General features: G+C 35.3%; 1 protein-coding gene across 1 annotated transcript; it reads right to left on the reverse strand.

Annotated features, from left to right (window-relative positions):
* Positions 1-568: 568 nt before the first annotated feature.
* LOC147503282 (uncharacterized) lies at positions 569-1,168 on the reverse strand. Its single transcript, XM_086604768.1, has one exon. The coding sequence runs from the start codon at positions 1,166-1,168 to the stop codon at positions 569-571; it is 600 nt and encodes a 199-aa protein (XP_086460894.1).
* Positions 1,169-15,333: the final 14,165 nt, after the last annotated feature.

The following is a 15,333-nucleotide window of genomic DNA, read 5'->3' on the forward strand; positions in this document are numbered from 1 at the left end:
ATCTGTTCTTTCCAAATAACCATTAACAAAATGTGTACATATATGAGTGGCCAGATAGCTTGATAAAGAAATGTGAAATGATTCTAAGGTATTTGGTCTGTGGTGTTGACAAATAAAGTAGTAGTTAAATGGAATCCATGTTCCAAACCTGAGGGGGCGGGGGGTATTTTTTGTCCAAAGATGATGCTTGCTCAAGATTTTTGAGGACTAAGTATTTTATGAGAACAGGAGATATCATTAAGTACGACAGGATCTATATTATGGTGTCAAATGACATATAACTTTAATAATAATGTTAGACTTCTATTGGAATATAATAATGGTCTAGAGGGATACTGCTTAATATGTTACTTACTATGTCACAAAAAAGTTGTTAGTAGTAGATGGACAATTGAAGTAGTTAAAAGATTACCTGACACACTACTTTAAAAGTTGGATGTCGGGTTCCATTAACTGTACGAATATCTTCATAACTCCTAGGTCCTTTAACAACATTAAGCAACATTCTTAAGTAGAACCTTTCCCCTGATGTAGGATGTGTGTAGTAAAGTCATCCAACTGATTTTCCTCATTTTCGTAGAGTCCATTTATTATACTTTTTTTTCCAAACAAATTTAGTTGGGAAATCAATATACGTAAGTGTCCTGGCTAATTCATACTCTTCATTTTCCTTGAACCATTCTGTAAACTTTGTTCTGGACACTTTTTCACGACGAACGACTACTTTGGGATCATTTTTCTCGCTGTAGTATACCATATTTTGACCTTCAAGATGGAATGGCAAGCGTTTGACACTCGGATTTCTGTACTGTATATCAAAATTTAGAAGCCTCCAAACTCCTTTAGAAGAAGAAAGAAATCGATAGTCTAAGAAGTTTGATACTTCATTAACATCCCTGACAATTTGTTCTTTACTGTTATTGTCTGGCAATACATTCTCAACAATCATTGCAGATGCTTTATCCTTTCCCTTGTTAATATGCTTGAATAGGTACTTGATTGACCTTGCTTTGTTGCAATGTTCAACATTTATGTGGGCTTGGAACTTCACAATCAAGTCCACATTGTGTGGAATGACCCATTTGTTATCAAGAGTTAGTTCGTCTTTTTTTGCAGTTCGACCATTGTCTCTCCTCATATAGACTGTGAAGTCATTTTCGTCAATCATTGTCTCGCTACAGAATGATTTTAGATAGTGCCTAGAGCATTTTTGATTCCCATCATCAGTTTTTACCATGCAAGGAGAACTTGGTTTAGACTCGCCACATGGACCGTGAATCATGAATTCCACAACTGCATTATACGCAACTTTGTCAGCAGGGTCAAGCAATTCGGTAGATATAACTCTGTTGACTTGCGAAGGGGGGAAGGCTTTGCTGAATTTTCCAAAAACAGCAAGATATGAGCATGGGGCAAGCCTCTCTTTTGGAACTCTATTATGTAGAGAGCTGCAATTAATTGGAAGTTAGTATCAGATTTTCATACTTTAATAATATAATATTTACTAAAACTTAACGGTAAATATAAAGACTTTGCAACAAATTGTTTATAGATGTTATGTAAAGAAGTTGCAAACTAACAGAAGCAATGGAAATAAACTAAGAAGTGGACCACTTCACCACTCTTTGATTGACTATTCCTTTTGGTATATCTGTTTCAAAATTACTAATTCTTCCTTTTAATTTCTTATGTTTTCGATTGAGTCTCAAAATTTTAGAATTTTCCATTCATTCCCTCCTGAAGGGGTAGCTTTTCTGTTGCACTTATGAGTTTTGTCCATTTTTTGAAGCATGTGGAAAGGAGACTAAGATATAAGAGGGGTATATGGCTGCTGTTAGGCGATTTCAATACAGTGTTGGGGCTGGAAGACAAAAAAGGTGAACCGGTCCTATTCCTTTAGAGATTACATTGGCACTTGTGGCCTGATCGACCTCTATTCTCAGTTACCCCATGCACGTGGATTAAGAATATAACTCTTCTTGGTTCTATGTATGAAAAGTCATAGTGAGGTAGAGCTCTGGTCAGTGCAGAATGGTGGTGTAGTCTCTACCCAGACATTACTTCTTGACCTAAAACATTAGAGTTTGAAGTCATGTTGGATTTCAGTTGGATGCTAGTACCGTGCTAACCCGCCTACTCTTTTTTTGCTATATCAACAAAAGCCAGCATTAATAAGGTTGTTTCCAGTGTTTACATTTGTTATGCTCTTCAAACAGCTTAGGAGGAATGTCTTTTGAGCAATTTGTTTTTAGATTTGTTATACTTCATTGTTAATCAACTCTATAGTTATTACACTTAGGCAATGATAGAGCTAAGTTATTATCAATTAAGGTGTATTAAAAGTTTTCAAGTGCTTTGACTGCGGTATTTGTACGTCAAATTTGATAAACTATTCATCTTTTCCAGGGAGTGAAGGGAGTAAGGTACATCATGAAGATAGAGCTAAAAGACATGTAAATTGGCATCTGTTAAGTTTGTACACTACTCTTGGTATGTCATAATCTATGAAGGCTAGTATGTCGTGGTCAAATCATGATCCTTTTATCGAGTATATTGGATATATACTTTTGATAGGAAACTGTTTAAAATGTTTTTCTAACTATACTGCTATCTGGACAGCTTAGCAACAGTTCAATTACTGATGTTATTAAAACTAAAGTGAAAAAGGATGGGTATATAGGGCTTTTCAGAGGATGGAAACCCAAGATGCTATTCGACGCTCTTGCAGTTGCAATCTGCTGGTCAACCTATAAAGCAGGTAAAGGTTTCTTCCAAGAACTCAATGATAGCAGAAGCGGCAGGAGCAGTAAAGGTTCATGAAAATTTAGGAAATGAAAAAGGAACACAACTTTGCCGCTGTTGTATTTGCAGAAGCCTTGAGCTGATCAAAGACAAAGATTTGATAGGGTTTCATGTAAAGATGGTGTTGTCCTTGGGTACTTCATTGCTAATCAACTCTATAGCAACCTATAAAGCAGGTAAAGGTTTCTTCCAAGAACTCAATGACAACAGAAGCGGTAGGAGCAGTAAAGGTTCATGAAAATTTTGGAAATTAAAAAGGAACACAACTTTGCCGTTGTTGTATTTGCAGATGCCTTGAGCTAATCCAAGACAAAGATTTGATAGTGTTACATGACATGACACCACCGATAATCTGGAGTTTGAGCAACTCGAAGACCTCATCATTGTAGAAAAGGATGTTGGGTAAGAGCTGGATTAAATGTTAATTACTAATTTGATTTCGTTCATTTGAGAATGTTTTATTTATGAATGTGAAATCATTACAGATCCCCTTAGCATACTGCAACGATACTACAATGATTAATGTATCATATGGGTGACATTGTGATGCGTAAGAGCACTATTGAGGCAAGGATCATGGTTAATCTTTCCTGGTCTAAAAAAGTCCCTGAAATTGAATAGGCAAGAACTAATCTCTTGTAAGGCTTTTCGAGTATTGTTTGTGGCTTTTCTAGTATAATATCATATCTGGGACTTCTATGTCATGTCCCTATGTTAGTGGTGCAGGTGTTTATGTGACGACTTTCCACCCGTTTATGTGAAGACTTTCCACCCTGATTGGGCACCTTCAACAATCAAGTCTGCCCTTATGACTACAGGTACTTTGTGTTGCAATAAAGATTTATTTGTTTGTTATTCATTCAATTCATGTTTGTTCAAGTTTTATTAATCTTGTAAGTACTTATGTTTCTTCATTCATTCAATTCATGTGGTTGTTCACTTGTTCTAACTCTTGTAAGCACTTATGTTTCTTGGTGTTTGTAGCTATCCCCCTAAATCCAACAACTAACCCAGATGCTGAATTCGATTATGGTGCTGGACATATTGATCTTGTAAAGGTTGTACGTCCTGGCTTAGTCTATGATGCTCTTGAAGGCGACTACCTAAAATTTCTATGCAGCACAGGGTATACTACGGAGCAGACAAAACTCGTATCATTCAAGTATATTTCAAGAGCTCAAAGCTAGGTATGTGCCTGTCTATATTACAACATGTTTTCATAGATTGCTTTCTTGTTTGGATCATTTAGGCATATTTTTATTTTCTATATTTAGCATCTATTTATAGATTAATTATATATTTGAAGGGGAGATATTTTTTTCTTAGCAATATGATAGTCATAAAGTGTACAAATTAAGTAAAAAGTTAAAAATTATGAAAGAATAAGTTATAAAAACAACTAAATTAGAAAATTACTTCCGAACCTTTTACGTTTTTGCAAATCCGTCATAAGTTCATGCAGCTTGATCTCAAAAACTCTAGCGACAATTTCAGGGAAATCGACATGTGTATATCCAGGAGCAATCTTGTCAATACATTTTTGAACTTCGGGCCATTTAGGATTGCAAGTAAAAGTTATGAATAGATCAGGAGATCCAACCCATCGACAAATCGCAATAGTGTCTTGATAGTTTTGCAGCATATAACGTGGACCTCCGATGAAAGAAGATGGTAGAACTATTCTCCTTCCAACATAACCTAGTTTTGAATCTCCAGAAAGTACTACATTAACTAATCCTTGATAAAGCTCAGCACGAATAGTCTGCTGGTTATTTTTTACCCAATCAACTCTAATTTGTTCTACAACATAGTAAGAATCAACAATAAGTTGTGGTTTCAAACGTCTACCAAGAACAATTGTTTTTCTTTCTTTTAGACTCATTTGCAATCTGAAAGCGTAGAACTCCCTCATTCTTATGTATGTCCTTTTCCCAACTTTGACATTATTCCGATAAAGGATATCAATCCTGTACCCATCCATCTTCAGCATGAGGAAACAAAAGAGGATATTGCATGGCCATGAAACTTGGGTGCAATTCATTTATTCTTTTCAGGCCATATCCTTTTTTGTCCACCACAATATCACGGTAATTACTAAATTCACTCTCTTTCTCAACAATAAGTGCTGCAACTTCATATGATGTCGGCATGTTATAAAGTATCCCATCCTTTTGTCTTGTACTAATAAGCTTTATACTGAAATCACCTACTTCAGACTCTTTAAACTTGTCCCTTGCCATTCTATAAGTCTCAGTAAGTTTGTTTGTATTGTTCAACATATCTATCAGTCCCTTCACAATATCTGGATCCAACTCTTCTTCAGACCCGTTTGTCAAAATTTTCTTACTAAGAGAGTTCATTCTATTCACAACTTCATTATCAGTATCATATATGTAAAGTTGGGAAAACTTAGGGCGTAAACCTTCAGGTGGAAGCAAGGTGCCAATTTTGTGGTGGTTTTGCCCTTTTATCTTGTAGACGTATGGACCATGACCATTGTTTATTGATTCTTAAACATTACCTCCTGTTGATGTGAAAGCAAACATGCTGTTATATACTCTGATATTTTTCATAAACTTTTTGGATCTGGAGCCAGAATTGCAGTCCATAAGGTCATTTAAAAAATAAGGTGTATTTTTCAAAAAAGGTAGTTGAACTTTCCTTCCACCGCAACATATAGAGAACTTTGAATTTTTAGGATTTTTCGTTCGGTCATTCCTTTCTTCATACCAAACAATGGCATCACAGTAAGGACACACCGATGTTGGTTCTCCAAAATCCAATGGTTGGAAACAACGCCGTGAATTAAAATGAATATTAAAAAGTATAACTAATAATATAAAAAATAAAATAATATTAAAAACTATAACTAATATAATACTAACTTTCATGCAAAACTTCACTTGGTTTCTCATGGGAAACTTCAACTTCCATATGGCCATTTGTATCGTTTTCATATTCTAGTTCTGAATCATTCCCACTGATTTGAGAATCGTAGTCATCGTCACTTTCTCTAACACCGTCCAGTTGATATAGGTGATTTTTTCGGGAATAATGGTTGTCATCGCTTGTTTCACCATCACAATTAACATAACCATGAGTTTCAACGGTTGGATTTCTCTATTACTCAATATACGTCTTCTTTTATATCAACTATTTTTGGCTTTTTCATTATTTGACTGCGGTCCATCCACTGTATAAGAATAAAACATGTTAAGTACAACTCAAAGCCAAGTAACAATGAATAATGAAGAATGTCTTACCAAGTTCATTAGGAAAAGGCTGTGAAGGAAAAAAAACCATCAAGTTGATGTTTAGTGGATGTAGTATATGTTGACAAAATTAAACAACATTATAATTATAATGGAAGAAGAAAGGATTTTTTGGTTACTTGTCCATTAGTAATTAATCAAAAAAAATTTTAAAAGAAAAGACTTATACTTATGGGATATTCAACAGTAGATCGTTCTATGTCTTGAATAGAGGTATTGTCATTATGATTTGAATCGTGTTGATCTTTTCTGAATTTGATTCGACGGTTCTTGAACCAATTCTTTATGTTATCTTCCAAAATTTGACCATGTACTGACAACTGAGTTGTCAAAAGTTTGATTTCTTCCTTAGTATAATATAAACTTTTTTGATTAAATGCACTTTCAAGTATCTGATGGTGCATCGTTGTTGGTGACCATCGCTTTCTTGTAAACATAGCTACCTAGTAAGAACTCATAATCATGTTGGTGTAAAAGAGATAATGTCATTCATCGTTAATGTGAAGTTGTTAAGAGAACTCGAGATGGTGCTTTCTATATACTGGGGAGGTATTGAAAGAAAACTTGTAGAAAGAACACTTAGAAGTTCAAGAATTGCTTTCAGCTTTTTTCTCCTAATTTGTGTTTGTAATATTTATCATTATAAATTAGGAGACTAAACTAGGACTCTTCAAATTGTGTATAGATTAGGAAACTAAATTAGAACTCTTCAAAGAAACATAATTAATTGGGACTCTTACTTACTATTTAATTTTTTTTTTCTGACAGGTGCTATTTTAAATCACTTTGGGAAGCCCAAGAGAAGAGCTTGAATTGGAAACACTGTCTGGGCTATTATTGTATTATGATCCGGACAACGCCCATCTTAAATTGGATTTTAAGAATATGCATTTATCTCTATTAGACCTGTCAAACTCAGAATGGTTTGAGAATCTGTTTCTAATGGCAGTGTAGTTTGACAACAGGTTAACTAAAAGCTTCACGTTGACTCACTAGGGCTAGAACTGGCATCCAACAATCTCCTTCTCCCTCTCCGTAGAGCCTTAAGGTTGTGCATTGGCCTAATATTTTGAAAGATGAGTTGGAGATAGAGCAAATGTGTGAAGAATGTGATTTCCCTAAATGGTGAATTTATAAGGAAAAGTTGGAATAATCTGATGCATTCTAGGCTAGTGGATTGCTAAGCAAACAACATTTGTTACCTCCTTGTACCTTCTAAATGCCAATAGACGCCACAGATCTTTTGGTGGTTCGATATACCTTTCATTGATGTAATTGTTTCCTAGCTAATGTGCCTTGTGATAATTTCAGAACAGGATGGATTATATCACTGGTGCAAGACTTCAGCTATAATAAGGCGTTCTAACAATCTACTTCCCCCTCCCCATATAGCCTAGCCTTAAGGTTGTGCCCTGGTCTAAATAGAGTCTTGTTGGTTAACGCAGTAATAGTTCCCATGATGTATGAAATTGATTATAGAATAGCAAATATTTTGAAATATGAGTTTGAGATAGAGCAAATGTTTAAAGAATGTGATTTCTCGGAATGGTCAATTTATAAGGAAGAGCGGGAATAATCTGATGCATGCATTCCAGGCAAGTGTTACCTCCTCGTGCATTCTAAACGGCAATAGATGCCACACAGCTGTTGGTGGTTCGATATACCTTCCGCCGATGTACTATTGGATCTCGTCCATCACTCCAGTTAAGGTGATATCTCTTATTACTGATTTCGTAAATTGATGATTTGGTTGTCTTGAAAATAGAGTATAATATAGGATATAAAGAGTTGTACATGAAGTAGTTTCCTAAAATTGTGAGTCATAACCCTATTGTGTTTTTGGTTGTCCATACCTAGAATTTCTTAGGATTGGAAAGTTAGACATGGGTGATATGATGTGTTTAATTTTGTTGGGTTCTTTGTCTTGGTCTCTAGGCTAATAGTTTCCAGAGGCAGCGCAGACAACTTCGGTGTAAGATGTGGTTGGAGAACCTTCGAATGAAATTGATGGTTGGAGTGGCTGTCCTTATCATCATTGTTATATTGTGGTTGATTGTCTGCAAGGTGTTCAAAGTTTGACCTGACTCTGTATTCATGGAAAATAATACTAAATAGAGAGATGGAATGTGATCCTATATGTCTTTCCCTGTTTAACTATATATATCACTTGCACCGAGCATAAAGTGAATTGTAGTAACTAATGTTATTTCATTAAAATATGACAGTTGTGTAGATATGTTCTGGCTACCTCCTGTTGTTTCAAATTATATGAATGGTTGCTTCTATATATGATTTGTAGATTTGGTTGATATCATCTTCTGCATGTTTATTTCGCGATGGTATGGTTGTCCTTCACTGTATGGTTCTTCTATAAATTCTGATATTTTTTCTTTGTATCTTAATATTATGGAATATGGATGCTAAAGTGGCAAGAATACTTCCAGATGATCAGCCATATCAAATTTTGAGTGGACATAAAAATCTTAAATGCTCAAAACGCTCAATTTACACGTTAACCATGCGTTATGGACTCTACCATTAACAGCTTTATTATGCTATCTATATTTGTTGATCCCAGTTTTGCTCATTTAATCCTTCCTTCAATCTTAGTGTTCTTGATCTCACATTTCCTCTACTTCCTTGCCTAATGACTAAGATTTGATACAACCCGATCCACGGGATAAATATGCGCTCTAGGTTATCGAAAAAATGCTAAGAGTTTCTGGTAACAGCTACCTAAAAGTAACGAAACCTATAAAGAAGAATAATTATTCAAAACCTATAAAGAAGAATAATGAGTCAGGAGAATAGGTGAGCATAACATGCTCTATCTCTGCAAACCCGGGATGCATTAACTATAAATTCTTCATTCTCTTACCTAATTCTTATTCTATGAACGGTGTCATATATCAATGTTTGCCATGCATGTTTCAAATGAAACTTAAGTGTGGGTATCTTTGTTTCCGAAATCTGAGTTTCTTTGTCTCTCATGTGGGCGTCTTTTCCCAGTACTGAAAATTTTGGAAAGTTTGGTGTAACTATTGTGAGCCCCAAATCGTAGCAGATGCGGTAGCCATTTTAGAAAGCTTTCCATTAGCTTAGTAGCTGCGAGAACTATCAAGTTCCGCTCTTCCCACTTGATCCTGCAAGCCCCAGAAGAGAGCTTTCCAGAACGCCTATCAATATTTCAGGAACTCTGAAAACTTGACTGCAATGTGTGAAGTATGTCGTACTGCAGAGTAAAATAAATAAAATGCAAATACCTGTGAGTAGAATAGGAGGATGAAGGCCATTACCTTTTTAATTAATGAAATAGAGTGTGGAAAATATTTGTACATGTTATCTATGATGGTCCAATATCGTTAATTTTCACAATCGAATTTACATAATAAGTAGAATGACTCATAACCTTAAGATTTTGAATCTGTCTACATAATAAACAAAATTGATAGGAAACATTACAATATGTTCACCATTAGATAGACAATTCTTTGTTCAACTGACAAAAAAAAAACATGCAATCCTAAAGACTTGCAACCAAAGTTTCTAAAGTCATATTACATTTTCAACAAAAAAAAAGCTGCTACTGACATATTTGCTAAACACTATTGCTGCTTAATATTTGCTAAACACTACTGCTGCCAGAGGAACAACGCCTTCCAACCTTAAGCAAACTTAATATACCTTTCCACGTCGAATGAGTTTAAACTTCCTATGATATTTGAGCATGCTTTAGTCCTCCTTGTATAAGATCCCATAGGATTCAATGATTTTTAGGAATAATGCCTAAAATAAATTTCCATCCGTGTTCATCAACTATTCTCGCCAAGTGGTAAAACCGTTAACAAACACCTCAATGAAAGTGCTGGACGACGCTGCTATTGCTCTAGACCCAGGTTTCTGCTAAATCTAGTCAAATAATTTCGATAAATTGGTATGTGAGAACTTTGGGAAATGACAAATAGACACAAAGCGAAGTGACTATGGATTCTACCTTATTGGTATTCCACATGGTAGGAATTGCAATATTCTCTTTGTTCCTCTCAGGCCGCATTCCTAAAATGAGCCAAGATGTCGCATCCATCTTTGACAATTCTGGGTGATTATTACGGATGACATTTGTGTCTGTATCCTTGTACACAGAAAGTGGAGTACGATGAACCCTGCAAAAATGAACTTAAACTCAGTAAATGCTTTACAACCAAGTGGGTTGTATCCTAGATAAAATATACACCTGCTAGGCGCTAGCATGAGCATGCATAAATTGACAAACAAAGACATACAAAAATTATAAAAAAGATTTGGCAATTCTATTGAGAACTCTCAACTTACATTAGAACATGTATCAACTTTAACACCCACTGTTGTACCACTGCTCTTGTATTGCGTGCTAATACTTTGTACTTGATAAAAGGACTAACTAATATAGAACCTCTGAAGATTTCTGAGGATAATGGAAGTCTTTGATTAGATTAAGAAATTTAAACAATAGAGTTTCTAAATTTTATTCCTTTCATCATTAAAAAATTTACAAATTGAAGAGTGAGTTTGGAGTAGAGATAATTTAGTGGGGTTCTTTACTGGAGTTGAATCCGGTAAGTAAGGGGAGAAGAAAGGGTTTTGGACCTAGCACTCACCATTGACGGGACCTGCTCAAAATGCACCTAATTAGATACCTGAGAGCAAAGCAAACCTGATGATATATAAATTGAGGTTCAATATCATTTCCATGGAACAATGCAAAACCAATTAGAAATGTAGGGAATTGGTTTGGAATCCAAAGCTACAACATGCAATTGATAAACTGAACTTTCATAGTAATAGAGTTGACATTGAATGACCAAAGAAATAAAACTTAACTTCTTAACTTTGACTATAACTACTGCTCAAAGGCATTCAATATCCACCTGTTTAATTTAGCTTTGAGGTTAAAGTGTACATTAATTTCTACTGAAGTTCACTCATCTTACCTACGTAGTTGAAAAAAGTTTGTCGAAGCAGAACCAACTATATAAGGAAAATAAGACATGTATCAATGAGTGTCTTTTACATGCTACTAATTCAAAGAGGATATGAGGGGAAGGGTGGGTGGGCTTAAAACTATGAGAGTAGTAAACACAAAAATTAAACAAAATAACTCGCCTCGCACATCTCAACCCAAGGTTGAATCCCCAACTCTTTGTAAGTAAACTTAAACTAAAAGACTAAACTTCTAAAAATTAAACTTTGTCTGAGCCTTAGCTAATTAACTAATGATTAATTAAACAAAATACGTAAAAGCTTGGAAAATGTTCGTCAAAGATTGAAACTTCAACCCCCAAGTTGGGTTGAGATGTGCGAGCGTGATGTTACACTACTCGCCTCACACATCCAACCGGCCCAAGTAGGTTGAATCCCCAACTCTTGGTAAGTAAACTTAAACCAAAAGACTAAACTTTGAAAACTTAAACTTTGTCTAAGCCTTAGCCAATTAACTAATGATTAATTAAACAAAATACGTAAAATCTTAGAAAGTGTTCGTCAAAGATTGAAACTTCAACCCCTAAGTTGAGTTTAGATGCGCGAGCGTGATGTTACACTACTTGCCTCACACATCCAACCGATCCAAGTAGGTTGAATCCCCAACTCTTGGTAAGTAAACTTAAACAAACAGACTAAACTTCCAAAACTTAAATTTTGTCTGAGCCTTATACATACTAAGAATCGCTATGAACATAATAAGCTCCATAACAACAGAGACTTTCTAATGGCTTACCATATTAATAACAAGAAGAAGAGGCTGATTTGAGATCTCATACCTCCATCAGGAAGAGATAGGTCGAACAAAACAGCCAATATTTGCAAAAAAACTTAATGTCGATAGCCAATTTCATGTTTATCCACAATTTACATGCTATTACAAATTACACAATATACTGCAAATTCCAAACACATTGCGACTTTATTAAGATGGATAACTTGCAATACTTTGATTCATTCCAGTTAGGCATCTTGTTACGAAGATGAGCAATAACAACCTTCCTGGTAGCTTCAGTTGCAAAGGGGTTACTAGAGCATGTTGGATTCAAAGAGAATATGGAGAAGGAGCAGTCGTGCAAAAACCCTTTCGGCTTTATGAGTTCCTTTTTTTTTCCCTCTCAATTGGAAAAAATAGATCTCTGCTGCCAATGTAGACTGAATGTGAGAGGAACTCAGGGTGACACATTGCGACTTTATTAAGATGGATAAGTTGAAATACTTTGATTCATTCCAGTTAGGCATCTTGTTACGAAGATGAGCAATAATAGCCTTCCTGGTAGCTTCAGTTGCAAAGGGATTGCTAGAGCATGTTAGATTTCAAAGAGAATATGGAGAAGGAGCAGTCGTGCAAAGACCTTTTCGGCTTTATGAGTTCCTTTTTTTTCCCTCTCAACTAGAAAAAGTAGATCTCTGCTGCCAATGTAGACTGAATGTGAGAGGAACTCAGGGTGACTAAGCAACCACGAAAAACTCAACTCAGGAGGGGAAAAAAAATGAAACTTCAGTGTTTTCTTTTTTATAATCTAAAGAACTCAACCATTTTTAAAATACGTCTGACAATAATTTTTCAAGAATAAAAGTGTATGCTGGAAATAAAAAAATTTCAGTAGCATACCAGCTCTCTAGTTGCCAAATCTAACTGAAAAAAGACCACCGCGATATCGTCATTAGCGTTTTCACTCTTATCTGCTACTAAGTTTTCAAAGGAGAGAAAACAATAAATCAATTCCAACACAAAGTAATTCCTTAGTATCCTTGCTAATAATTGAAATCAATCAGCAACTTCCGTTCTTAAGTTGCTCGATGCACTCAAGAAAAGATTAATAGATCAATAGATTTGGTAAAATATCAAGTAGAAATTAGTAGAACACTCAACACTAGAGAACTCACGACACTGAATTTAGATAATATGATAACTTAAAGAAAACACATGATTGAAATAAGAGCAAACTCACCAATATGGTTCTCAGATCATAAGGTAGCAAGAGGGAGGAGGAACCCCTATTAGCAAGAAACCCGATTCCAAGTCATGCCTTTTGCATCATAGCACTCATGAGTTCTACAAAAACTTCAGGCTGCTTTATAAGAGAATCATAGGTGGTTGAGTTAGGCATGATGCCATCCAGCTTATTAGTAGTATGTCTCTCACCATCTTCTGGCATCCCCGTACGAAACTCATTCATCCCCAATAATAAACGTCACAATTGTTGGTTGAAGACCTTTATCTAGCATCTCATGGAGGAGCTTGTGGCCCAGCTCAAAATCACTTACCTAGCCTGTTAATTAGATCATCAAGTTTCCTATCAAAAAAACAATTAGATCATCAAGCCTTCCAAGGAAAGTGGAGAAACGATAGAAAAGTTGGGGTGGGTTTTTTTTTGTGAAGAATAGAGGAATTTGTTTTGTTGGGGTTTAGTGTTTTGTTGATGGAGAAAGTTTTATTTCCTATATTTAGTCTCCGGATCTGTCTCCTGATTTCTCGTAACCCCCCTGGTGACGTGGATAGGCTGAGAGAGCTTGAAAAGGGACTGCTATTATATATACATAAAGATGTGGATGGTACTTCGCAAGGAAACCCAGGCCTTTCAGGCTATGGAGTTGTGTTTAGGGATAATAGGTGTCACTTTGTTGTTGTGGTATGCAGACACATAGACCTTGCCATAAATTATATATCTGAATACTTGGCTATACTTAAAGGTGCATAATATGCGGTTAAAAGGAATTAGAAGAAGTTATGGGTTGAACCAAATTCGGTCGCTGCAGTCCATGCTTTTAGGAGCTCACAACTTCCATGGGGGATGAAGCAAAGATGGGATAAATATAAGGAGAACCTAGAGTACTGCAAGATAACACCTACATGGAGGAAATCCAACTTCTTCGCAGACAAAGTGGCCAAATATGCAGCAGATTTACAGACAAATGAACAACTAGTTTTTTATGTAAAACCACCATAGATTACCACATGGGAGGTTCCACAACAAGTTTACTTTAGATTTAACTAAAAATCCTAGTAGTGCTAATGTTACAGTGGACTATAGGATACACATGTACCTTCTCCTCTCTTCTGTTTTTACTCTCATCAATACAATATTTGCTTATTTAGAAAAAAAAAATGATACAACTTAACTAGCAAAAATTTAAAAATAAAGAACTCATCATCTATAAATGGACTGACGGCTAAAGAACTACAACAAAATATTAGGTTCTATCATATCAGCATGTCATGGATAAAAATGGGTGTCTCAGGTGACACGCACTCCTTTTGTGTGTGTAGATGAGATATAAATGATGTAGATAGATGTGGTCGTTGAACAAAACAGAAGCGTATCAAAACCTAATTATCCCTTAATGAGTAAAGGATGAGTAGGGTATCGTTCCACTTTTAAGTGTATGTTTATATGAAGGACAGAACTGGAAAGGTGGTTTGAGGGATTTAAAATTATGATTATAGATATTGTAGATTCTAATGCTAAACTAAACTAAACTAACTAAACTATTGAGAATTTATAAGAGAGTAAATTCAAGAGATTAGAATCCACCAATACTTTTGATTTATGACCTTCTGCTTCATGGTTGTTCTCACAAGTAGACTACAATTAGGCAATCAAGTGAGTGTCGATGCCCTCTTGGATGAAACATCGTTAACGAATAACTCTACTTAAGGTTGTTCCTATGTTTATGCTATTAATATCTTCTTTCCTTTTATGTGAGCTTGGGCAGCTATTCAATGAATCACTATCTAAGGCAAACACAAGGAATATTTCCCTTACTCTAAAACACTACACAACTAGAAGAAAAGTAGAGAATAATAGTATAATATTCAATTACAATAAATAAAACCCTATTCTAGCATTATATTCAATTGCAATAAATAAAAGCATGTCACTAGCAAATATTCAATTGCAATAAATAAAACCCTAAACTAGCATGATATTCGATTGTAATAAATAAAAACCTTAATCTATACTTCTATCCCCTGGTCTGGGCAATGAAACTAATAACTAAAAACATAAATAACTAACCTGATTGAAGAACACCATGAACCAGAAGAATCATTAAACCTTAAGCACCGGCTTCATCTTCTCCCTTGAAGGAGAAGATTAGCCTTCCATAAAGAAGGAAGAACACGAAGAACGAGAAGAAGAATAGTCGAAGAACATAAGACTAGAAAGACTAACTTATTAAGACTCGGCTAGTTAAAACCAAATCTTTTATTATTAATCTCTCTCTGCCTCAAGTT

Source organism: Coptis chinensis, chromosome 4, assembly GCF_015680905.1.
Source record: "Coptis chinensis isolate HL-2020 chromosome 4, ASM1568090v1, whole genome shotgun sequence".
NCBI classification, from domain to species: domain Eukaryota; kingdom Viridiplantae; phylum Streptophyta; class Magnoliopsida; order Ranunculales; family Ranunculaceae; genus Coptis; species Coptis chinensis.

Bases quoted from the DNA above. Each gene is read 5' to 3' on its own strand.
- LOC147503282 (XM_086604768.1), bottom strand. From the start codon at position 1,168: ATGATTGACGAAAATGACTTCACAGTCTATATGAGGAGAGACAATGGT.